Source organism: Sminthopsis crassicaudata, chromosome 3 (assembly GCF_048593235.1).
Source record: "Sminthopsis crassicaudata isolate SCR6 chromosome 3, ASM4859323v1, whole genome shotgun sequence".
Lineage (NCBI taxonomy): Eukaryota > Metazoa > Chordata > Mammalia > Dasyuromorphia > Dasyuridae > Sminthopsis > Sminthopsis crassicaudata.
Genome location: NC_133619.1, coordinates 156,704,273 through 156,730,953, shown reverse-complemented (window position 1 = coordinate 156,730,953; position 26,681 = coordinate 156,704,273). Strand labels below are relative to the sequence as shown.

The following is a 26,681-nucleotide window of genomic DNA, read 5'->3' as shown; positions in this document are numbered from 1 at the left end:
GGAGTTGAACAATAGATGAATAGCAAAGGTAGATGAGCAGCCCTGAAAAAGGCTCAGTAAACCTTTACATCAAAGGTACTATAACTCCCAGATGAATAGGAAGAGGAGTTGCACTAAAACAGAAGCTGGATAAAACCAACATTTACTATGTAACTCACATACTGATAACTTGTAGGACTCTAAGTAACTTTATGTTCACTATCTGACCTCTGAAAGTCTAGTTCAGTCTATTCTAATAATTCATTAATTTGCTAATGCTATACAAAAGGAACTTATACAAATTACTGTTGAATAAGTAATGGAGAAAATGGACCTATAATTTCACTAATATGCAAGTCAGCACCTTTTCAGTGCCTCAGAAAATAGCTCAATAAACTAAAAAGTCAAGTGATTTGTCCAGCATCACATAGACAGTATATGTCAAAGGCTAATCTTATGTTTTTCTGGTTCTCAAACCAGTTCACAAAATGCTGCACTACAACATGTTAACTAAAATCAATAAAAGTAACAAAAAAGTTATTAAGATTCAGAATAAAAAGGGACATTAGAGTTTACCTGGTTTGACTCCTCTTACTTTATTAAGGCAAATGAAGCACAGAGTGACTTGAACCTAAATTCTCACAGGTAGTACTCAATAAATTCAAATCACATCAAGTTTAAGCTTTACAACTTACTTCACTGTGGAAGAAAGCATAACTAGGGAAGGGAGGAAAAGATCCATAAAATTAAATAAGCTGAAAGATTTTGAACTAGCAAATGCTTCTAATTACACCAAGACTTAAAAAAACAGGATTCACAATATCCATACTTCTATTTGAAGCTGGAAAAAGTAGGTGTTTATAGCAAATTAATGTACCATAATTATCAGTCTGGGTTTTATAAGATGTGAAATTCTAAAGAGAAGCAAAGAGATCTAGATTTTTTAAAAAAATTTTTTTTTGCTAAGGCAACTGAGTTTAAGTGACTTGTCCAGGGTCAAACAAGAACTATTAAAGTGAGTGAAGTTGGATTTGAACTCAGGTCCTTCTGACTTCAGAGCCAGTTCTCTATCCACTGAGCCATCTAACTGTTCTAAAAACTAAAAGTTTTTAATTCTACAACCAGATCACTACAAGAATGGAATAACTGAAACTGAAACTGAACATCAGTACCCTAATGCCTTAAAAACCAGTTTCTTTACAATACAACTGTGAAGTATTCATTCATAAAACAGCAAACCTAGAGATATTAAATGACTTGTCCAGAACACAGAACACAAAAATAATAAAAGTGAAATCCAAATCCAACACCCTTACTATTATCACAATGTCGCAGCAAAGAGTTTAAAAAACACACATACGTATTCACATGTCATATGAAAGTGAATTAAACCACAAAATCTGAAAAAGCCTCAGAATTCATCTTGTCCCACTTGTGCTTTTACAAAAATTACCCCTATACTTCTCTATCAAATGGCTCATCCAGTTGGTACATTCAGTACAAAAGAAGCCATCATATCTTAGGATCATTCTTGAATAATTCCTATTAAGAGTTATACTAAGCTTAAACCTGCCTCTGTGCAACTTTCACCCAATCCTCCTGGTTTTTTAAACTAACAAATTTGGTAAAATTGGCTATCCTTTCACAAGGGAAGTCCTAAGCAATTCAATGATCAATAACTTGACTATGCTAGTTGCTTTAGTTTTATACTTAATCTGACAATTTGTTTTTCAGGCAATCAGAATGTGTTCTTTATGTTTCTCCATTGTTATACACTGACTTGCCCTAGTGAACTAAAATGAAAGATGAACATTCCCAAATAGTCAATTTTTTTTGAGTGGCAATAAAGAATAGTGCCATTCATTTTCCATTTTTAGCTTTTAAGGAATTTTCCCACTTCTAATCTGCTAAATAAAATCCACCAGAAGTGACAACAGCACTCACATTTCGGCCTTCTCAATCTTAGCACCGATGTCCTATTATCTCTTCCTCTCCCATGATTTTTTGGAGAGAAAGCAGTGGCTGTAAAGCAAAAAGGCCTGGGTTCAAATCCCCTCTCTGACATTGTCATACAGTTACTTTAACCTCCATGCCCCTCATTTCTTCATCTATAAAATGTGGGAGTTTCAAATAATTTGACTCCTGATGTCCCTTGCAGCTATGGAGTAATGATCCTATCATTCAACAGAGATGAGTTGAGCCAATTTAGAATTATCTAAGATGTTGGTGCAGTGAAAAGACTTCTAACCTTATACATTTATAGGAATAAAATTTAAAACCAACTTTCTGCTACTTCTTTCTGTGTAACCAGGACAAGACACTTAAATTCTCTGGATCTCTCACTAGTAAACTGAAGATATGAATTCGATGACGCTCCATTTCATCTCTAGATCAACGACTCTTACAAACGGAAAGCAGCAATGTTACCAGGATGTAAAGAATAATTATAACCCTAAGAAGTCACAAATACCATCCATCATTCAGCAACATATTTGTCCAAAAGATAAAATATCAATTAGCATTTATTAAGTATCCATTATAGGCCAGCAATAGGGATACAAAGTGTCAGCTAAATAAATGGAAAAAACAAAATTGTGGGGTTTTACGGCTGGAAAAAGATCTAATCTAAACTTATTTTATAAATTATGTAGAACATTCCCTGCCTCACAATAATCATTTGAAGGATACCAACAGCAAGAATTTTTCCTTCCAGCGTCTCTGGATTTATCTGTCTTCCCGAGCACTCGAGGAGTTTCCAAAGTCCCTGGACTCCCATCGCGCCGGAGTTTTCTCAAATCACCGTAACGGAGCCCGACCTGTAGGAAGCAATCTACAAGTCTGTTTCCTCAGGATGACAGAGAAGCAGAAGTTTGGAAGTCTACGCCTCCTGTCTAGCAGACTAATTCGCTTTTAAGGAAGTGGACTCCTGAAGCAGGAAGGAGAAAGGAAGGATGCCGGGGCCAACCGAGACTAACCTCCAGACCCATCCTAACCGCGAAGTTACCAGTTTACAAAAAAAGAGAGAGAAATCCTCGGGCCTAAGAAATGCAACGATTGCTTCCTAGGAGCAAACAAGAGCGAGTCGAAATCGCCCCTCATTCTTCCGTAGAAGAGTTAGTTTAGGATCGGGCAGGACCCAGTGAACACCAGGTGTCCCCAGCGGCTCAACTACCAGGTGGCCGTCAGAAACCCAATCAAAGAGGCCGGAACCGCGTCCGGGCCACAGCTTCCGGCTTCCACAAAAAGTCCTTCCCTTCTCCGTTCAGGAAGTCCCGCCACATTACTTCCACCAGTCCAATCACTACCTGAGTCGCAGGATACTTTTCTCCACCCAGAAAGAGGAGGAGCCGTCCTACCAGCCGAGACTTCCGGAAAAAGTAGCGGACACACCTCCCGTATCTATTGAGTGGCGTAGGATGGGGATTTTGCCTAATCCTGCCCTCCCCTCGTGACTAAAGTGCCCACCTTCTAAACTGTGGGCATGAAGATTGACATTAATACTGGATTTAACCAATATGGTTTCACATTTCCCCAAAGACTCATCCCCGGGCCCTTCCTGCTGCTCGTCATCCTCATCCTCCTTTCCTACCGCAAGCTTAATGTTCTTCCTCGCTATTTCAGTACTACACCACCTTCCCCCAAAAAACATTTACATCGCGCACCCTCCCCAGGCTATTGTTTTAGTAAAGTCATCCAACTGATTTCTCTGTTTCTCTAAGTCGGAGCGTCGGGGCGTTGTTTCATTCATTTTTGCCCCAACCCCTCTGTCACATCACACTTGGCATCTTTCACTAACCTAGTAGGCGAGCAGTATGTTTAAGTGAATACTTGTATCACTCGTTTAAGCATAATGTAGCACTCTAGGGAGAGGGTAGCTTCAACTTAAGCTAAAACGCTAAGATGATTGTGGTTTTTTTTAGGCAGAGGATTTTCTCAAAAGAATCTTTTAAAGAGATCTACATTAATATTGTGATAAATGTATTGGAAAAAGCTTTCCCCCTTTTTTTAAAAGGAATGGCTCTGGAGGGCATTATACATGGGGGGGAGTTGATGTAAAAACACAAGATAGCAATGAAAGGTTTTTGGGAGTTTTTTGCTGTTTTAAAAGAAAAAAAGATTTAACCTTTTTTCTAGTTGGAAATTTTCTCTTAAAATTTTTTTGAGGATTTAAATAGTTTAAGGTCTGTTTCTTCCAATATCATTATATCTCTGCATTGAGAAACGTTTCTTATGTGCCATTTACCCAATTTGTTTGCAATTTATCTTGTGTGCTATTTGGAAGACAATGTAAAAACAAAAGGTAGAAATTGGCACTTTTTGTAAATTTTAAAATGAAAAAAAAAATTAGCCTTTTTTGGTTAATAGATTTATCTAACTGGGCAACCTAGTAGCACAATGAATAGAATTCTGGGCATAGTAGCCAGAAGACTCATCTTCCCAAGTTCAAATCTGGCCTCAGAGACTAAGTTGTGTGATTGGCCAAACTTAAACCTATTTGCCTCAAGTTTCTCCAACTATAGAATGAGCTGGAGAAGAAAATGGCAAAACAATCCTTTTTTTTTTGTCAAGAAAATTTCAAATGGTATCATGAAGAGTTGGTCACAACTGAACAAAAAAAAAATTTATCTTCCTGACCTTAAGGTTTTTATAAGAAAGAAAAATCAGAAATCAATGTGTGGGACAGGTTGGGTACAAGCCCCCTTTCCAATCCAATTAACTAATCAGAGACATCATCAGGAACAAAGAGAAAACATTTATTTAATACCTACAGGGAGAAGCCCAGACACAGACCTAGGAGCCATCTCAACTCTCACCAGGTGCTCCTGGAACCTGACCAGGTTCCAGCTTGTCCAGGGTTTAAAAGGCAAAGAACTCAAGCCTTCTCATTGGATAGAATAAAAGGATGAAATTATCCTTGACCAATAATCACCAATGCTGGCTGCCTCCCACAGGTCACATCACTTCCTGCAAGTACCTGTATCTCAGGTTCAAAGTTCATTCTTCCAGAGAGTAAATGACTTCCCTAAGGTCTCAGTTCTGGAAACAGGGATCATGTGACTCCATACTAAGAAATACTTCATCCAATCGGTCCCATTCATCAATTTCTTCATCCTCTCCTGGTCATTGATCTCCATTGTTTGAGTGCATCTATAAATGAGTATACTAACTTTTGACTTGCTTGAGCTCCCCAGTTATCCAAGTAAGGAAGAAGGGCTGTTTAAAGACTGGATATATTAACTAAAGCACAGAGTGGCTTGGATTGCCAATAATCCTTTGCAAAATGGCAAATAAAACCAGTTGGATATACAAAGAACCAGCAACCCTGAAGCCAAAATTTGGCTATACCAAATTTGAAGCAGACTGAGCCATTCGATTGTTTATGGACCTTAAAGAGACACCCTTATCTTCAAAAATTCTCCTAATTTTGGTTATGGGGCTCTTTGACATATCTATTTTTTGAAACATATCATCTCCAATCAGAGTGTTGAGGGTTGAGACACCACAATGTTTGGGGGTCCCCAGGTAGGTGTCACAGGTATTGCAAAAGAATTGGAAAGAATACACAGTCCTTGTCTCCAAGTTAAATTGGCAAAAAAAAGGGTTTATTGATCATCAGACTAGATTCCAGATTGGAAATAGCATATAGCTGAAACAGAGAACAGCTTTATCCAGTCCCCCATAGCCTAAAGCTAAGGAGTCTATCATTGAACATGTTGATTCTATGTCCCCAGGCTAAGGCTAGGAAGTTCTCTCCACTTGAGGTGGTGAGGCTAGGGAGTAATCTCCAGATGAATTAAGGGTGGTAGCTAGGGTGTAATTTCCAGATAAATTAAGGGTAATCCTGGGCATAGAAGTTTCCAGATAGAAACTAAGGAGGGTCAGAGTCAGATATATTGAGAGTTTCCTAAGGCAGACTTGAAAGCCAGAAGACTGAGGATTTCTTGACCTGATGTAAAAACAGAAGGCCCCCCTTAAGATCAGGGGACCAAAGACTCCTATTACATCCAAAGAGCCTTGGCTGCGACATCTGAAATTCCTCACTTCCACCTCCTCTTAGGGAGAGGGCTCACTGACTCATTCTTTTCTAAACCCACCTTCACCCCCACCCCAGATTTCTTACCTTCCTTTTTTTGAAAGAGATATAAACTCTCTCCATACATTACTTGGTATTCCTTTCAGTGTAAGATGGGCAGTTCCCATGGGCATTTTTTTTTCTTCTCTGCTTAATAAAAACCCTTCTTTAATTTCACAGGTATTGTTTTTCTCTGCTGTTGGAGTTTTGCTTTTTATTTTTCCCCCCTTTGGGAGAAAGAGGGATTTAGAACTCAAGAACTGGTCTTTGTGTTCTCCAGGTACCTTCCCCTTTGTGCAAGAGTCTCAATTCCCTAAATAGAATACTCAGTTTACACCACCAATGAAGAGAGAGTCCCTTGTCAATATGCTATGTGGCCAGGTTACATCATATAACCATAGATTTAAACCTAGAATCTTAGTGGTCATCTAGTCCAAACCTCTCACCTTACAAAGCTGAGCAAGGTTAAGTAACTTACACTATTGCAGTCAGGATTCAGATCAAAGTCTTTTGATTCAAAATTCAGCACATTTTCCACTGTTCTAATCACCTTCAATCTTTCCAATGTGGTAGATTTTTAAATTATGGAATCCTGAATTATGCTAAAACCCTTTTCAGTACTAGACCATATTAAAGAGATTTTGATTAATATTGAAAAAGTGTTCCTTAATTCCACTTATCAAAATATTAAATCCTACAAACTTTACAGCTATGTATAACTGCCCCCAAAAGTGATAATTAATCTAAATTAAGACTGTATAAAAGATTATGTATTTAACATGAATTGATTTACTTATTCTAAAAATAGATCAGTTTCATTTTGGTTTTAAAAAAGAAATTGCTTTCCATTTTGATTGCTTATTTTCTTTATTCTTTGGTTTATAATCACTAGGCAACTAATATCTGATTCAGTCTTCCATCAATCATCATATTTTTTTTTCTTTTTAGGGATTGAGAAATTTGAGCTAATTCCCACCGCTAATGCATATCAACCAATGAAATTGAGGCCCAAAGAAATAACCAATTGGAAAGATAATTAAGTACTCACCAATCACTTAACAGATTAGGAAACCAAGGTCTTGAGAAGCTCAAGATCACATAAATAGTAATTGAGATTTGAATTCTACACCTTTGATTTCAAATTCACTACTCTTTCCACTATAAAGTGTGGTCCTTTCTATCCCAATGGAATGAATGTTTAGGGTTATTGAACAATAAATGCCCAAATAAATGTGACTAAAAATTAAAAAAAAAAAAATCAAACCAAAGCTTTATTTGAAGAACAAAGTTTTCTAAAAGTTCCAGTCTTAGTTAACAAAATCAGCAACCTACAAATCCTAACCCCTTTTATTTAAACATAGTTGTATTCCCTTTAGGAAAAAAAAAAAGAGCATTCTTTTACCATGTTGTCATTTGTAGACTACACAAGTGGATAATGGATATGGAATTAAAAAAATAAACTAGGAATCATGTTTTATTAGAGGTATATTTCAGAGGAACTGCCAAAGTCTCACCACTCTGCATTAATGAAGATATTTGTTTGAATACCCCCACAATAGACCCTTGAAAACAAAGAATAAGAAAACCTCAGCTTCTATAATTCACAAATTGGCAACAATAAGAGTAGGGTTCAGAATTTCCTCAGTAAGAACATGCAAAATCCACCTCTCAGGTTTTTATTATCTTTAACACTTCCATTATGTATCAATTGATTATGTGGATTGGATTCAAAGATTCAGCATTAGATTTATGGATCTCACAGCAAAACTGAATCAGGCAGACAACTGAAGAAATAGCCTTTGCACTCAGTGGCTTAAAAATTCCTTAATGTTTATATTAACTTATACCTCCATCCTAAAGTGGAACCAATCAAGCCCTAGGAAATCCCATTCCATATCACCATGTAGTAGGTTCAAAGTTCCAGACACCTAACCCATCCCTCCCTCAAATTAAATTTAAAAATCTGTAAATTCCCTGGATTACAAATAGGATCCAGATTTCTAATCTATGTTTCACAGAAATTTACCAGGTCAAAAAAGGCAAGAGTATATTGAGCCAGTGAACTAAATTATCCACAAGCAAGCAATGGTATGCCCAAGTTCCAAGATGTTTGATTTGGCTACTAATTGAATTTTCTGAAAAAGGTTAACAAGCAAAAAGTCAAGTTTGGTGGTAGATATCAATAAAATTATGTAGAGTTACTGGACAATTTCAGATGAGCTTTTATCATTATAAACCTTAGCTGAAATTAATAGCTGGTAGCTCTATCAGCTACTTTTTTTAAAAAAGGAAGATTAAGACCTACATTTTAATCTTATATGCAGAATAATCTTCAATATTCATCTGAGAAAAGTTATTTTAAAATTTCATGCTCAGTTAAATAGTTCACATCTTGATTCTGTTAAGCATACTTTTATCTTCAACATGTTTAGAAAGTAAACAGTTTCATTTTGGTTTTAAAAAAGAAATTGCTTTCCATTTTGATTGCTTATTTTCTTTAATTTTACAAGTATAATACTCTGTGCTTATCTAATCACATATCTCAGATCACCCATCACAATCATATACAAGCTTAAGTACTGAAAAACTACCAAGACTATTTTATCCCACACAATGAGATCTAGTCATACATAACACAAACTTAGTAAAATTCCCTATTACTCCATTTTTTTTCATAACTGTGCATTACCCAACCCATTTAATCATCATCATAATCATTATAACCCAAATAGGCACTATTTCTTCTTTCATTAATACTGGACATCTTTTTCCACGCTGTCTCCTGATGAAAACTAGCACTCAAAGATCGACCCAAACGCCCATGATGCTTCTTAGAGATGTTGTCTTCACTCTCAGATTTAGCAAGTCCAGGTGAATGTGCTGGAGGTTGTGTTTCTTGTCGAATATTTCCAAATGGAAAGTTCCAAAAGCCAAATCTTTGCCAATTAAGTCTTTGAAAGGCTATGATGCAATGTAGATTCCCCCCTACCTAGAAGACAAATATTCAATTCAACAAATAGGCATTGAGCATCTAGTTCCTATACACTCAAAGGGACAGATAAGGATTTTTTTTTTTTTTTTTTTTTTTTTTTGAGGGAGAGGGAGCTGTGGACCTGTAATTACATCTAAGTAGTGAATTCCCATTGTGGAAATTTCTCCAATGATGAAGATCAGCAATATAGGATTTTAGAACTTTGTAGTAAAGAAAGAATTCGAACTTTCTGCTGCCTAGATTATCGTTCTATCAACTACATAATTCTGCCTATCAATAAATGAGAAGATACAAAAATAAACAAACAATAATACAAAATAGAATACAGTAACATAAAAAGGCCTTGACTATTTGGGCCATATTCTATTAAGACAAAGAAGGAAAATTATAGGCACAAATTTACATGTTTAATTTTAATAAAATGTAATAAAAATAATAGAATTTTAAAATATTTTATATATGTTATCTCATTTGATCCTGAGATACTTGGGAGGTAGTGTTATTAGTATCCTCATTACACATCTAAGGAAACTGGGGCACAGAAGGGTTAAATGGCTGTATAGATCACATAGTTCATGAGTGTCTAAGGCAGGATTTTAAATTGGGCTTTATCAATTCTTAAGTCCAACATTCCATCCAACATTCTACCGAGGTTAGGGGGCCTGGTTCATTGTGGTTTAATGATTGGTATGATCACAGCATCTAGCACATACGCACTTAATAAATGCTTAGTGACTGATTAATTAAATCCTAAAATCCTCTTATAATTCCCCTTTTTTCCTTCCTACCTGCCTCAAAAGTACAATGCCCTTCCCAAATTTTCTTGTCTCTATTCTTACTATTTGCCTTTCTTCTTCTTGCTATTTGAGTTTGCTCAACTTCACTCCTTTCCTTGAGCAGTACAGTGCCCTCAACAATGATACCTCCGACGTTCTGGTCTGTCCCTCAATTCCCTTATCTAAAAGAACTCTGCATCTTATTTAATTCTCCCCATAAATTCTGTGTTTCTTTCTCATCTGTTCTAATTACCTCTACACTTTTTTGTAGGCAGTAGTTTAAAGGACTAGGGGGAAAAAAGGCACAGTATCAAAGAATTTTAGCATAGATGGCACTTTTTGGTGAATTGGAAAAATGAATTGTCAGGTGGACTCTTATCTTACCTTCTTTGTTTTTCTGTATTGTAATCCCCTTTCCAGGTGTCGAATATCGAGATACTCTGGATTTTGAGTGTTAAGGTCAACAACAATATCTGCCCATCTAGAGTCAAGAAGAAAATTTAGGAATTTATTTTTTTTTTTTTTTAAGAATTAAGAGTAAAATTTTAATGAATGTTTTCATTTAGGCAAATTGCTACAAGGTTAAGTGTTATTGGCTTTGAGAACAGAAAGATTTCATCTTTATCTTTTTATTAGAGGGTCTTTAAAAATGTTTACTAAATGAAAGATCACAGATTTAGAGTTGGAAGAGACTTTAATAGTAATCTAGTCTAACCTTATCATTTTACATTTAAGGAAACTGGGCCCAGAGAAGCTAATTGAAATGCTCACTGTCCTAAAAGAAGTGACAAAGAGAAGGATCAAGCTCATGTACTCTGACTTTAGTTCCAGCACTCTTTACATTGTACCACAATGACTCCAAAAATATTGGTTGAATTTAATGAGCTTAATGAGGCTAATACTTCATTTTTCAAAATATTTTTTTATCATTACAAGATATAATATAACTATAAGCACTGATCTTTATAGCAATATATGGGATTTTTTAAATACCAAAATTTAGGCCTATAATTGGAGTTTTCTTAAATATGTTAAAATGTGTGTGTGTGTGTGTATATGTGTGTGTGTGTGTATTGCATGGCATATATACCTAATGATAATGACACAATGGGCTAATGCACAGAAACTGTACATTTTCCTTTAATTGCAGGCAAACCCAAATAAGGAATTAAATATAATTCAACAGTACCTTAACTTACTTTTTACAGTGAATGGTAGGATGTTTTCTACTTGGCTCTCCAATTAAGATCCAATATTCTACTTCTTGCTGCAACAAGTGACTTCTGCTAAATAAAAAAATGCATTCAGAATAAAGTCAGGTCACAGTAGCACCAATGCCTTAATCAAAATGAAGATCTTTAATTTCCTTAAGATTTAAATGTTAACTATAAGAAGATGATAATTTGGTTCCAATGAAGGGGAAAAAAAATATATATATATACACACATACACACACACATAGGAGGCATTAAAAAGTAGGAAAGCTATAGCAATTTAGGCATAGTAAAATTTCTGACAACCATTACAAAAATGGGGCATAACACTTAGTCTCATCTCATGCTCCCAAGTACAAGAATTAAGAGAATTGATATATACCATTCTCAGACTTGGAAGAAGAGAAAATGTCATTATGGATCATTTACTGAAGACCACTACAAATTTCAAAAAATACAATGAAAGTAATAGCCAGTAAAGGGCAAGATATTACAAAGGGAATTCATATTTCACAATTATAGAGGCTCTCTGAAATAAAGTAAAATTATAAGATATCATTGAAACAATGGACACCCCTATCAATATTTCTATTAATGATAAGGATGTCTTCTAACAATACACTTCATTCATTGCCAGAAACTTCCTACCAAAATAACAATAGGTAACAAAGGGGTTTGTTCTAGATTATGGATTTTCTCCCTCCCTCACCTTCATCAGATACTTTCCATTGAGAAGGGCATAACTTGCTGCTTCTCTTGGAAAGATATGCTGCAATCCTCAGAAAATATTTTAATAATGAATGATATTTAGTTCTGGATTATATATGTTCCCCAAGATATGTTATTTCAGGCCACTCAGCTATTTCCAGAACCTATTTGCTTTTCATTTCCAGTCATTACCATCAATCCTAAAAAATGCAGATTATCTTTCAGGAACCTTTTCTATCCAAGATAAATTTTTTGATATAGATACCATTCCCTGAGGATTTGTTATTTATCAATAATATTTGCTCTCTCTATCCTCAGTAGGACCCATATCATATTTCAGTGATACTTTTAACTATGCCAACATAGTTATCATAAAGAAAGCGCTTCTATCAATTTAAACACAAGACTAGGACTGAGATGAACTCCTTGGAGGTTTTTCTGAATCATGTCTGGGGCACTTTTCTTTTTAAGTTCCAAAAATTTCTTTCAAGATTATTTTTTCCAATTAAGGTTTCAACAATATTTAAGAACAAAAGAAAAATAAAAAAAAAAGTAAACATTAAATAGTAATGTGTTAACAAAAGTCATATTTGCTACTGTTTTGATGATCTAGCAAAACCAACTTTACTCTCAGTTGAACAAAACCAAAAAACAAATGGCTTTTTACAAAAGAAAAAAATTATTACCGCTGAAAAATTCCCATTGATAATGCTTACCTATATGCTTTATTAGCCTTAACTGGTGTTGCTTCAAATCCAATTGGACAAAAGTAATGATTCTGGCAATGGTAAATGTAAGCCAGTGATTCATCTTTCAGTCCATGTGTTAATTTTGACAATGCCCCTGAAGCTACAAAGAGATAAATGCCTGAGTTTCAAGAAAATGAGTGACAACATTTTACAGAAATTTTTATGAGAAAATGTCACTTGGTACACAAAGAAAAATGCTGCATGCATTAGCAAAGAATAGATTGCTAGAATTTTCACTTCCACTTCAGAGAAAAAAGTATAATTTTATATTGAAAACATAAAATACTGAATTTCTTACTTCCTAACAAATTTTGAGTAGTACATGTTCCAACAGTTCATGAACTTGTCAATTCTGTGCTTATTCCACCTAATTTACAAGTCAATGTAAATTCCATAAATCAACAGACTCTTCCCAACATTCAAACTCTGACTTTAAATAAAAAGAAATTATAATGTTTTTCAAGAGCTACAGAATGAAGGTAAACTTCTCAGCTTTTAATGGTGGCATTCAAAATCCTCTTTAGGAAGATAGTCCCTCTTTCTGTTAGAAGCAGCAGTAAACTTCTAATTTTCTTGACCTTTTTACTTATGTATTTCTGTCATTTATCTGTCCAGTAACATAGAGTCCTATTATCCCAAGAAAATAGTTCTTAGCAAGCCTCAGAATTGAGACCACCAATTGAAGTTCGATTAACTTGTATTTCCAGTTAAAAACTAAATTATTCATTAACCAAAAAGTCCATTAAGGCAGAAATACTAATAATAACTGAAGTGGATAATAAGCTTCTGAATCAGAATAATAATAAGGATGACAGTTAATTGATTTTGTGGTTGCTAAAATAGCTGAAGATAGCTTTTAAAAAAAAAAAAACTTATTTAATGACTACAGCACAGAACCAAGGAAACAAGGAATGCTTACTTTTAGTTCTCAGTACTACACAGACCTTCTAGACTTTATGCCTATATACCATTTTCCAAGGGCAGCCTCTTCTATAGGTCTTTGTTAATGAGTATTAATTCCACCAAGTGAATCACTATTTTACACAAGGTCTCTTTCCTATAGATTTGATTACAATACTTAAGGAAGCCTTCCCTATTAATGATAAAGTTTTCCAAATGCCCCATTTGAAGATAACATCATACTAATTACTGAACATTATTATACTAAATATACTAAAATGCTAATATTATTAAGTATTATAAATACTTAAAACATAAGTTAAATTCACAAGTCAAAAAATTAATAATTTGTGTTATACATAAAAATGAAATATTTTTAAAAATATACATTGCCCAGATTATGACAACTTATACAAGTAGGCCATCAAGTTAGTTTATTTGCATCTGAATCACAATTTTTTAACTTATATACACATATACACTCAAAGCTTAAACACTCACTACAACTGGACAATGAGTAAGTAGATAAAATCAAGATATACCACATTTGGGAATATTAACATTATTTTCAATGTTCCCAAACTGCTTGCTGAAACAAAATTCTATCTCTTTATGAGATATTACTAATAATTGAATACTAAAATCTTAGAAGAGTCTAAATTGCGATTGTGACTTAAATAGGAATGACATAATTGATGATATGTGAAGAGCAGGAAGAAGTAAAACTAGTCAGATACTGACAATAAGAAATACCAAGTGGATAGCTCAAGTGTAATATCCGTGTCCCTCAAAATATTAAAAGAATCTAGTAATACTAACAATGCATTTGAAAGATGCCCTATATAAAATTTATGGAAATCTATGTATAAAAATTGCTCTTGTGCAAAATAAAGTGTAAATAGTTGTTATCTAGATTAGTAGAGGAAGTTTCCACACCAATAAAATCATGGATCCTTCAAAATACCAAAGGAAAAACTTTTTATAAATTTTATTTAAAGTCCCAAAATATAAAAAGTGACATATTATAGGCATATAAACATAAATGCATAAGAACTAAAATATATTCACTATAACATGGAAGAAATTGAGTGTCATTTGATTGTCACAACAACCCTGAAAGGTAGATGCTAATACTCCCATTTTACATATGAGGAAACTGAAGACCTGAATGAATATATCTCTAAATTTGTGCATTTCTTTTTTGTTTGGTTGCATTTTTTGTTTGTTTTTTGCGCTATTGCAATTTTACTTCATTCATAAGGCATAATGCCTTTGATGCAGGATGCCATGTTAAGTAGTCCTTTGCCAGCTTCTCCTCCATAACATAATTCCAAAATTCTTCCTAAGTCTCTACTAGGTAGAAAATACTATATTAGACACTAAAGTGTAAAGATAGAAGACAAATAAATATATTCATGACAATTGGAGACAAGTGAGCACTAATGACCCTTAAAGGTATCAAGAAAAGATTTACATAAGATAAAAGATGATTCTAGAAGAAAAGTGAGAGGTAGAAATTAGGAGGAATGGCATTCAAGAAATCAAGGCAGCCTGTACACAAAGTCATAAAGACAGGCGGTAGAATGACAAACTTGAGGGGAAATGTAAGAATTTTTGGCTAAAATAGAGAGTTCTGGAACAAGGAAGTAGAATAATGTGAAATTATTAGCCTAGAAAGGCAGTGAAACCAGACTGTAAATGATTTTAAATGCCAAGCTTGGAAGTTTGTATTTTATCACAAAAGGAATAGGGAGTCACTGAAGGTTGTTGAGCCAGGCAATGACATGGTCAAAGTTAATCTTTAGGAAGTACATAGAATTATAAATTATTACTTCACAGATTAGAAAACTGAAGGCTAGAAAGGTTAAATGCTTGCCCAGAGTTCTTTGTAAATTATAAAGTACAACATATTATCATTAAAGTAATTGATAACTCACATTTCCTGTTTTTCCACCTCTGCACCTTTGCTCTATGCCTGAAATGCCCTCACTCCCTCTACATTCTCTTATCCACTTATAATCCATATCAACCTACAAAGCCTAACTCAAATGTCATATTGTTACATGTAGCCTTTTAAGATTTCATGAAGCCCTCAAATTTCCAGAGCACTTTGTTTAGATTTTTTATGCATTTATCAGGAACAATTTTACATTATAATCATTTGTATATATTTTTGTATATGTGTATATATATTAAATGCTATAACTAAACTAAAAGCATTATAAGAAGAGATATGGCATTGTTTATCATCTTATTTCTTCAAGTGTCTATACATAAGTAGTTAATACATTCATTAAATTTAATCACCTTGAAGGAATATGAAATTTGTTGTTATATTAGAAGATTATATATGTGTTAGCAGAATAAGGAAATGCTACATGTAGTTCAGCTGCCTCAGTATTTTTGCCATAAAGCTCTACTGCATGCTAATACAGTTCAAATGAAGTATCATTCAAAAAACAATTCTTCAGTTTATGGAAAGAAGCATATTTTTCCATAAACACAAGAGGATTTTCTATATACTTCAGCTCTATTACTGCTATTAAGAGGCTAGAAGGCAAGAGTATGGCTGAATGCTTCATTTCCAAATCATTAATATTAACCTTCATAGATAAGCATTTGCATTAACTAGGAAACACACTTCTTTACATCTGAAAAACATCCAATGGTCATGTTTTCAAGTAAAAAAAAAAAAATGAGACCAAGACATTAGGTTGTATCTTGATTTTTTTTATGCACTAGCCAGTCAACAAGCATTTATTAAATACCTACTATATTGCAGGAATGATGCTAAACTCAGAGAAAGTCATTTTTATACTTTAACCTAGATAGGAACTGGAAAAAAAAAAACCTGGGGGTAAGAGAAGGAAGGAAAAATAAGCTGCTTATACAGAACCAGGTTCAAATTTCCTAATTGTTCCTATTACCATCAAGATATCCAGGCTTACATTCTTAATGTTAACTTCAACTCTTCTCTCTCTCTCTCTCCCTCTCACTCTCTCACTATCTCTAGTCAAGTCCTGTCTATTCTACCTTCAAAACATCCCTCCCCTCAGAGTCACCATTCTAATGCAAGCCCTCTTCAGTGGTTGAGCTTCTAACTGCTCTCTATTCCTCAATTTCAGGTGATCTTCCATTCAGCCATCAAAGTGATCTTCCTAAAGAACATTCCCCATTCAATAAGCTCCAGAATCAACTATAAAGATCTTCTTGGCTTTTAGAACCCTTAATAATTTCTTAACCCTTCCACTCTTCTTATACCTTACTCCCCTCCATGAACTCTATGATTCAGTGATTATGTCCTCCTTGCTATTCCTCACATAGCTCCATTTCCCAAATTCCTTTCTATGCCTCCTTATCTTCACCTCCTGACTCCCCATACTTCCTAGCAGCCATAGTTATAATTCTACTTTCTACAAAAAAAAAAAAAAAAGTCATTCCCAGTAGTACTTAACATTAATTTACCTCTGAGATTAGCTCTGATTTATCCCATCCATATATTGTTTTTACATGGTTGTATAATGTCTCTTCCTATTACACTGTAAACTCCTTGAGAACAGGAACTTTTTTTTTTTTTTACTTTCTCTGTAATCTCAACACTTAACACAGTGACTGACACAAACAGGTGCTTAATAAATGAATACTGACTTTATCTTACTCCAAAGTTTAAAAATATTTACATAACACTATTTAATTCAAAAAATAGTTTAACAAAAACTCAGTAAGCATATACTATTTGCAGAATGCTGTGTTGGGTACTAAGGGAGGTGCAGAGTTTAGGTAGAAGATTATCCTGGTCTTTATAAAATCTGTGGTCTAGTAGGACATGATAGAAGTACTTTAAACATCCATTATTTAATTGTTGCATATGCTTTCTCCACTCATGCAGAATAAATATAAAAGTAATGAAACTATGGTTTAAAATGATTTGAATCCAAAAAAAAAAAAAAAAATTGGTCATCTGTTGGTTGATCCTTTGGTGAAAAAACAGCATGGTTAGTAGATAGAGTCACAGACCTATATTTTCTATGTGACCCCAGGCAGCTTCTCTGAGATTCAGTTTCTTCTTCTGGGAAATGAGACAATTGAACTCTGTCCCTTCAAGCTCTAAGTCTATGATGTAACTGAGCAAAACCTTAGCTTAAAAAGACCACGGTCTCACACTGCATCCTGAGCCATTGCCAGTAGTTTTGACCTATGTCTCGCCACTAGATTCCTATGATGACTGTAGAAGAGAGTAGATTGATAATTTTGCATAGCTCTGCCTCACTTACTTGCAAGTCAACACACCACCCTCCTGATGTCACTGGTTCTCTCTGAGAACAAACATCAAATCTAAGATCTTCTCAGAACTTTCCAGGTACTGGAATTAAAGATATGCAATCCATCACCAGTCCTATACTCAAAGTCTTTCCAGATTTGTAGGACTCGCTGGAGCTTTAACTCAATTAGCATAGCCTTTGAGATAGTGGGGGACTTGCCCTCCATGACAATTCATCTAAGCAGAAATAATACGGAGTATCACATACTCTATCCAAAAATTCCAAGATCTTAGTGAGGATCTCCTTCCACAAAGATTATAGCAAACTCCCTTCTATTATAATTTCTGTGGGTTATCACTGAGAGTCTTAGCAGCTAGAATTTGCTATCTGAAGTTAACTAGGTGAAAAGCTATACTTTAGCTAAATTAAGCCTTGGATACAGAGTATTTAGCTAGACCTGTAATCAAAGAATTTCTGGACCCAACAAAGTTTGTGCTGGAAGTTTATGCCCTTTTCATATAAATTGCAAATACCCAGGGTTACTTCTATGCCACAAAGTGACAGTAGAGTAGAAATTTGATACAGATGCAAATAGCTAAAGTACACAATTATAAAAATGCCTAAGAAAGGTATAAGGTAGTATATACCTATATCTGCATATGAAAAAGAAAAATGGAAAACACTGAGATTATATGAATATTTCCAGTTTGTAATGGGGTTTGTTTACTTTTAACATAAGTTAACATCTTTGCTTCAATTATCTACTGATTAAACAGGTAATTTGAAATAAAAGATGGATAAAGGTTGAAACCTCTTTTTTTCTGCTAATCTACTGACACTCACAATCTTTACCTTGGTTTATTCTCTTTTAAAATATTGGATCACTATCATGCTCTGACTACAAATCCTGCTTTTTGTCAGAAAAACATAGATCCTACTTGCCAGTTATACTGAACAAGTGTAAAAATGCCATTTAGAAAGTGGAATAGATCTTTCACACAGTGCTAAGGAAAAAAGCTTGAAAAATCCAAGAAGCAAAATTCTTCATGTCAGATTAGTTGGTTTTTAAAAAATCATTAAAAAAGTATTTCATGCAAAACAAACTAATTACTGCATATGCTCCTGATAATTCCTAGGTATCACATAAATAACAATAATTTCTAGAATTCATAGCAACATCAATATATTGAATCACTTAGGTTGGACTCTCTCATATGAAAAGTATCTTGATTCAAAATCTTATAGGCAAAGTTTGAAAGGGAAAAAAAAGAAATCAATTAATAAGGTAAAAGAAAAATGAGAAGGAAATATGACCAAATTAAATATAAGTAGAAATGAGTAAAGATATATCACTGATTCCCATATATCATGTTTTTAAACTGACAAAAAAAATTTAGAGTAGCAAAATTAAACACAGTTATACAATATTAAATGATATCAACTTGCTAGAGTTTGAAATTAATTCCTAGAAATAAAATTGTCATTCAAATCATAAAATCACTGACATACATCTGACAAAAACAGCATTGGTGAGAATCAGAAGAGCTCACTTCCGATCTTGCCTCTGACATTTTGCTATGTGATCTGGAGCAAGACGCTTAACTTCCATGAGCTTCACTTACCTCTGTTATAAAAGAGTAGATTAGCTTCATGGCTTTTTTCAGATTTAAGTTTATAATCCTATAATCTTACAAGAAAGCAATTCAGATGGATTGTTTTGTTGAATACTTAAAAGACAGATTGAGACAATAATATTATCTATAATTTATTTACATAGAATATATACATATTGGGATGGTTTTATAAAAGACTTAAAGCATTATATACTTATCATTAGACATATAATATATGTAAATGATATAGAACATAATTATGTAAATGTTGTATTTACATAATTATATTTACTATTTATGTGTTTGACTCATTTATGTATAATATACAATCATATAATATTCACATATGTGATTATATATCATACTTAAATACATTGATATATGAATATAATAAATTCATAATATCCTTTTAAGTCTTTGACAAAACCATCTAAATATGTAAACAATATATAATGGAACATATATTGTATAGTATATATATACATATATATATATACACACACACTTATAAAACATCCTTTTATGTCTGACAAAACCATCCATCTGAATACGTTTTACATATTACATGTATAATAAAGAAATATATATATGTGTGTGTGTGTGTGTGTGTGTGTGTGTGTGTATAGATATACACACATATTACAGACAAACATAGTATGTGGCACAAAGTAAATATATAGTCCAATCTTTTCACTTTACAGGAAAGAAAACAAAAACCCAAAGACTTAACCTTGTATTTCTTTTAAGTAAACATAAATATTAAACCAATTCTTTTCTAATAATTTTAGAATCCTTTCTGTGATCAATACCAAATTCATTGGGCTTTAGTTTCCAGAATCGCTTTTTTAAGAAAGAAAGCTAATACTTTCCCTGTTTTCCCTGTTTCTTTATTGGTGTCTCTCCTATACATGACTTCACAAGAGATTATATCTACAAATTATTTCAGTTTCATATGATATAATTTGTCTTGCTTAAAATTTTGAATTTACTTAGGACAACTAGAATAGTTAGTCTCTGCCTTTCTCTTTATTTATTCTTTTTGATGTTTGTTCTACCATTCACATTAATACAGAAGACAAGAACAAAATGTTTTCTGTCATGATATGTCACATAATAATTTTTCAAAGCCCAACTGTTCACAATTTACCATCTTCCTAAATACGAAGACTTTCCTTCCCTTGCTTTTTTTATTCTAAGCAGAATTTTTCACGGAAAACTGCTCTTGCTTTAATATGTTTTCTCAAATCTAAAAGCTAAGCTTTAGCATTCTTTATTCTCTAAATGTGTATCACTTCTGTACTATCCTCACTATTCTTGGTTATGTGCCAATCCTATCTTTTATGGACTTAGATACTTTTCATAAGAGATAGTCTAGCCTTCTTTAGCTGAATATCCTCATTTCCTCCTTATTAGAACAATTGAGACTAGAGACAAAGAGTACAAATAAGAACATAGATTAATGTTACATTTTTATAAGTTAATCCTAGTTTTAATGCTAAAAAGTGCTGTCATATGGTAAATAGATATTGATTTTGTGATAGATATCACCTGTACTAATAAGAACATTCAAAGCCTCTGTACAGTACCTGTACCTGTTCAGACACTGATGGATATCATTTTCAGACTGATGACAATGTCCAAAAGTTTTATGCTAGTTCTGTTCATTAGTATCATTTGAGTAGCCATTTTTTTCATAATCATTTATCTTGAACTGTTTGATCATTAAGAACTAAGTCACATTTAGTTTTCCTAAGATAAAAAAATTCTGAAATCTACATTCCTAGAATTTAGGCACATTACTTGTATTGTATAATACTGTCTCTCTACTTTTTTACAAGATGACAAAAGCATCTGTTCGCTTTTAAATAATTTCTTGAATAATACACAAGATAGTTTTTAACTCTCACGCATTTTTGCTAACACAATAGCAATCAACAGAATCAGCTTAGTTGATTCAAAGTATTTCTTTGTTTATGCAAAAAGTGACTTACAAGTCTCTGAGATTTGAAAATGTCAAAATGTATAAGATGTATTCAAAAGGAAGAGTGGGATGGAAGAATATCCATTCAACCAAAATCATCCAATTTTTCCCCTAAAATACGGAATTACTTCATTGTTTACTTGAAAATTTGTTTGCCTGTAAATTTAAAGTCAGGTAATTCAGGAAAAAAATAAAAATATAAAATTACTCCTAAATATGCCATAATACTATTTATAAATATTTTCTCATTTCAAAGCATCTTATGTTTCAGTTAGTGTGTGATATGGGAAGCAAATGTTATCATATCTTGAAGACAGTCATAAATGTGTTAAATGACTTGTCCAAGATGCTACAATTAAATGAAAAGAAATTAAAAATTAGATTTTGCTATTAAATAGCAAATATTTTTGTGGAAAATAATTTATATCATATATATATTATAAATATACACACACTGTATAATAGACAAGTGTATGTATATATATATATATATACACACACACAAATATAGAAAATACTACATGAAAGCATACATACGTATGTGTCTACAAACTTATAAATATATATATATATATATATGTACATAGATATGTACAAATGCATGTGGATATGCATATGTATTGTGTGTGTACATGTCTTTCTGGATATATGTATATATAATCATGGATCCACTTTTGCAATGAATGTGAAGCTCCATGACAAGAAAAAAATAAAAAAGGAGCTGTAGGAGTGAAACTGTTTGAGAGTTGAGAGGAAAGAAAATATACCCTTTCTGTACCAACTCAAACTAATAAGACCTAAAGATTATACTCTGAAGACCTGAATGCTAACATAGCAAAATTTAAGTCGATAATATTTCTTGAGCACTAATCTTGGGCCCAACATTTCTCTACCAAGTATTAAGGAGGACAAAGCATAAGATCGGGGGAAGGGTAGAGAAGAGGATTCAAGAGGATTCACAAAAGAAGAAGAAGGAGAAGAAACTAAACAAATGGAAGACATTTTTACAACAGACAGTAGCAAAATAGTACTGCATACTATACAATTAAATTTTAAAATCTTGGTATTAAAGAATTTTCAAGCTCTTTGAATGTACCTTTATAAGAAAGGGAACTGGTGAGACAATGATACTAGACATCAAGAAGACAAAATATAATGAATCAGGAAACCTAAAGAAAGTCACAAATGTAGAACAGGTTGTACTATCTTTTAAGAAATCAAAATTAAATCGGAACAGATAGGCCTTTTCAGGAATACACAAAAGAACAAGAAGCACTGAGATGGAAGAAGTATAAAACTGAAATAAAAAAGTAAAGAAAACAAAAAATCACAAGATATTAAAACTTTTATGAAGAAAGAATAACAATAACTAAAAAGGAAAAATCAAGGGTTGTTTTTTTTTTTTCTTTTTACCCACTTTTAAACAAGGAAATAGGAAAAATAGAAATTCAGGTGTTTGCCCACTGCCCGGGGGGGGGGGGGGGGGGGAGGGGGGAAGATGACAGCTATTAGGAAAGGAGGAAGCAGATGAATATACTGGAGGTAATTTTAAACATATAAATGTCAGTCGAACCAAAAGACATGCATCCTAAAGTGTTAAGGGAATTTGCTAATAAACTTACCGAACCATAAATATTTATTTTTGAAAAGGCATGAAGAACTGGGGAGGTACCAGAATATTGGAAAAAAGCAAATGCAGTACTGATCTTCAAAAGAGGAAGAGAAGTGATGCTGGAAGTTACCATCCAGTAAGTCTAACGTCAATCCCTATTAAAATAATGGAATAGAATCTTAGCGTTGGAATAGACCTTAAGAGGTCATACACATTTCAGAGAAAAACTGTGGAATTCTGTAATGTTGCTTCCTAACCTTTTTCTGATCCAGGACTCTTCTATCAATTGATTATATCTTAAGGATTGTCCCTTTCCCCCAACATATGGCACCTAATGAAATGTTTACATCTAACTTCTTTGTTTCATCATAATTCTTATCAAGCTTTGTTTCTTTTCTTTTTTTTTATTACATTATCTGATTGTATATAATGACTTAGAAACTTTTCAAATGTTCCATTACACTGTCTAATGATGCAACATCATTCATTCTAGTTCATCCTAAGTCTGTTAACTTAACCCTAAAGCTCTGCCCTACTTCTTGAACTGTAACTGCTGCTGCTATTCAAAATACCAATCGATTGGTAAGATTTCTCTTAAGTCATAGGTGGCCACAGCTAGGGTAACAAAGAGCAGTCTAGGAGTTGTACCACCCTTTCTCATTGATCATATACTTTTGGTATACAGATTGGAAGACAACATTTGAGTTGTCTATCAATGTACCAGATACCTTTAATTCTTTGCTAAACATGATAGTCTCTTCAGTACCATTTATTTTTATCTCTGACTTTCTCTGTTTTCCTATTCTTTTTGAACTCATAATTAATTCCATTTAAGTCATCAATTTCCTATTCTATCTTCAGAAGTAACTTTTGACCCAAGAATAAAGACATTAGTTTAAATTTACATTGGGAACCATCATGCATGGTTGCTATTTCAAAATTTAAACTTATAAATGAGTCAGAATACACCTAAAGAAGGAGGACAATAAGCCTACTGAGGAAATCTCTTAAGGAACAAAAGGTAACAATCAAAAGGGTCAATATATGGAGAAAAGAAAAAAGAAAAATATAATAAGCAGCAAAATGATAGGATGAAAGATAGTTTCAAACCTTATATACCTCCCTGTAACAAAGCTTATTAAAGATAGATTTCTGGTCTTAAAGAAGTCACAAAATACATCACAAAGCTCAGCACATGCTCCATAGACATCTCCCTTCCCACCTTTGACCCATATATCAGTTTGTGTCTTCTTCATCAAACCACTGGTTCTAGAAAGAATGTTGAGTACCAAGAAGGCAGTCCTAGTCCTTTGGTTACTTGGTAAGCACCCATATCAGAGATACTATTATGTCAATAGTGAACAATACTAAATATGATTCTTCTATTCTTTTGTAAAAGATAATACAAACTGAAGTCAGGAATTTAAGAATGATAAAATGTGTTTACAAAAAGTCATCTGTATATTTTGGGGATTCTAGGTGAAGTCAATGACACTAATTCATTTTGGAAAGGGTCTTACCAAAATAATTACACAGTTTTGGAATTCTCTTTAACTGAAATGTGTTTTCTATAAGAGAATTCATAAAGATAATGGAGACTTAATGTTAAAAAGAGTGTCAAAAATTATTTCATATTTAAATGAGACCATCCTCCCCCAAAAGTTATTGTTGTGCTGTCACATGTTCTAAAAAAAAAAATGGCAATACTGAATTTAGTTTATCATTGAAAATGAGATGGTTACTATAATGTTTTGTATATTGCATTGGTACATGTGAATTCCAAAGTAAGCTTTTACCATTTATAACAAATCTCTAAGCAAAGACATATAAACCAAATATTCTTTGAAAAATGTCATCTAGTCACATAGAAAGTTACTTGTTGAAGCCAAAAACACATTAGTGAATTTAACCAAACTGAACTTTTTTTAAATCAAGTGAAAACTGTGTATAGTGGGGGGAGAAGGTATTTTTTAAAAAACTCAAAATGGTATGTGGGTACTCAAAGGGCAGGAAATTCAGGGTAATAGTGGACAGTAAAGTAAATATGTGGTCACATGGATAGTCTAGTCTAGACTACATATGAAGAAGCATAAGTTTTCTATTTGCATGATCAGTTTTTCTGCTTGACTAAAATGACTAGCAAAATTCATCAAACAATGAACAAATTATGCATGTTGATCTCAGTGTCAGGAAATAAAATAACTTTATATTATATCTACTACCAAATAATCTTAATAGTTTTAATATTTTTCTACAATCTATATAGGTCACTAACATTTAAATGCTTTATGCCATATTTTGAAAAATGCAGTTAGACAATATTTAGTTTCTTAAGCCACATCTGTCATGCTGAACTAAATCAAATCAGGCTAAATGCTGAAGGGTCACACAAGTAGGACACAAATGAAAAATAAATGAACAATAACAAATATTGAGAGCAGTGGTAATGAAAGAAGAAAGGAAAAAAAGAATGGGAAACGTTATAGAACTTTTTGGTTCTAGAGAAAATAGCAATATGAGAATAAAATAATAACATAACTCTTCTAAAGGCACCAAAAGTCAAGAATCTTAAAAGAAATAACGAAAAACAGTAGGACTGGGTCTACCATTACCAGATCTCAAGTCATATGATAAAGTAATGACTATCAAAAAATTTTTGTATTAGTTAAAAAAAAAAAAAAAAAAAGATTCTCAGTTGACGGATGGGCTAAGCAAGACCCACCACTGTAGCTTAATTTTGGATAAGCCCAATAACGTTAATATTGTGGTAAAGATTTCCTATTTGACCAAGATTGCATGGGGAGACTAAAAAACAGTTTAGCAAAAATTAAGTTTACATTAATCATATGCATTAATCATATTATCACAATAAATTGCAAATGTTAGCATAGCATAAATATAAAAGGTAATTATTACAAAAAATTAGTAGATAATGAAAAGACAAAGGGGAGAGTTTATAACTAAATAATGAATAGAGATGATCAAAGAAGAAAAATTAACAACTTTGATTATACAAATCCAAAAACTTTTGTGCAAACAAAATTAATGCAGCTAAGATTTAGAACAGAAATTAGTAGGAGAAATTCATTGTAAGGAATATCTCTGCTAAAGGTCTGAGTGGAAAACTATAGGAAATCAATATATAAGAACTATTTGGTAAAGATGAATAGTTAAAGAATGATAGTTATCAAAAGCCAATTGTAAAAAGAAGCAATGTAAGCTATAAAACAAAAATGTTTCAAATGACAAATAATAAAAAAATAGAGATTAACAGCAAGACATATTGGATAAAGAGCTGGCTTTGGAGTCAACAGACTTGGGTTCAGTCCCATCTTTAGAAGGGATTGGCTGTGTGACCCTGGCTAAAAAAGAAAAAAGAGAAAAAGATGCAAACTCAAACAACTCTAAGGCTTTACAGCATGCCCTTCAGATCACCAAAAGACAGAGGTGGCTTCAGGAAGACAAGAATGTCATTTGGACTGTTAGTAGAGCTGTAAATTTGAACAATCATTGTGGGAAATAATTTTTAGTTAAAATATCAATAGTTAGCATTTATTTAGTGCCTTAAGATTTTCAAAGCTTTTTACATGGTATTTTCATTGATTCTCTCATCAATCCTATGAGATAAGTCCTAATACTATCTCTATTTTACAAAGGATGAAACAGGCTAAGAAAGATTAAGTACCTTGCTCAGGGTAATAGAGCAAGTAAAAGTCAGAGACAGGATTTGAATTCAGGTCTCCCTGCTTACAAGTCCAATACTGTAGCTTCCCATCAGCAAATAACACCCCAACAGAAAATAAAATGCAGATACTCTGACCA

The 26,681-nt window shown here is 33.1% G+C and overlaps 2 protein-coding genes across 10 annotated transcripts in view; both read right to left on the bottom strand.

The window, feature by feature from the left end:
- The window catches only part of ERCC5 (ERCC excision repair 5, endonuclease), a 32,254-nt gene extending 29,070 nt beyond the window's left edge, over window positions 1-3,184 (bottom strand). The window contains exon 1 of the mRNA XM_074299486.1: window positions 2,668-3,184. Coding sequence (XP_074155587.1) covers window positions 2,668-2,755 — 88 coding nt within the window. The 5' untranslated portion in view covers window positions 2,756-3,184. The remainder of the gene's footprint in view (window positions 1-2,667) is intronic.
- A 5,346-nt stretch (window positions 3,185-8,530) lies between these two features.
- BIVM (basic, immunoglobulin-like variable motif containing) overlaps window positions 8,531-26,681 on the bottom strand; it is a 45,368-nt gene continuing 27,217 nt past the window's right edge. For 7 of the 9 annotated variants that reach the window (XM_074299487.1, XM_074299491.1, XM_074299492.1 and 4 more), the window contains 4 exons: window positions 12,459-12,591; window positions 11,020-11,106; window positions 10,205-10,301; window positions 8,531-9,041 (listed from right to left, as the gene is read on the bottom strand). In XM_074299487.1, coding sequence (XP_074155588.1) covers window positions 8,751-9,041; window positions 10,205-10,301; window positions 11,020-11,106; window positions 12,459-12,591 — 608 coding nt within the window. In that variant the 3' untranslated portion in view covers window positions 8,531-8,750. The remainder of the gene's footprint in view (window positions 9,042-10,204; window positions 10,302-11,019; window positions 11,107-12,458; window positions 12,592-26,681) is intronic. The other 2 variants (XM_074299493.1, XM_074299494.1) reach the window with 1 other exon arrangement.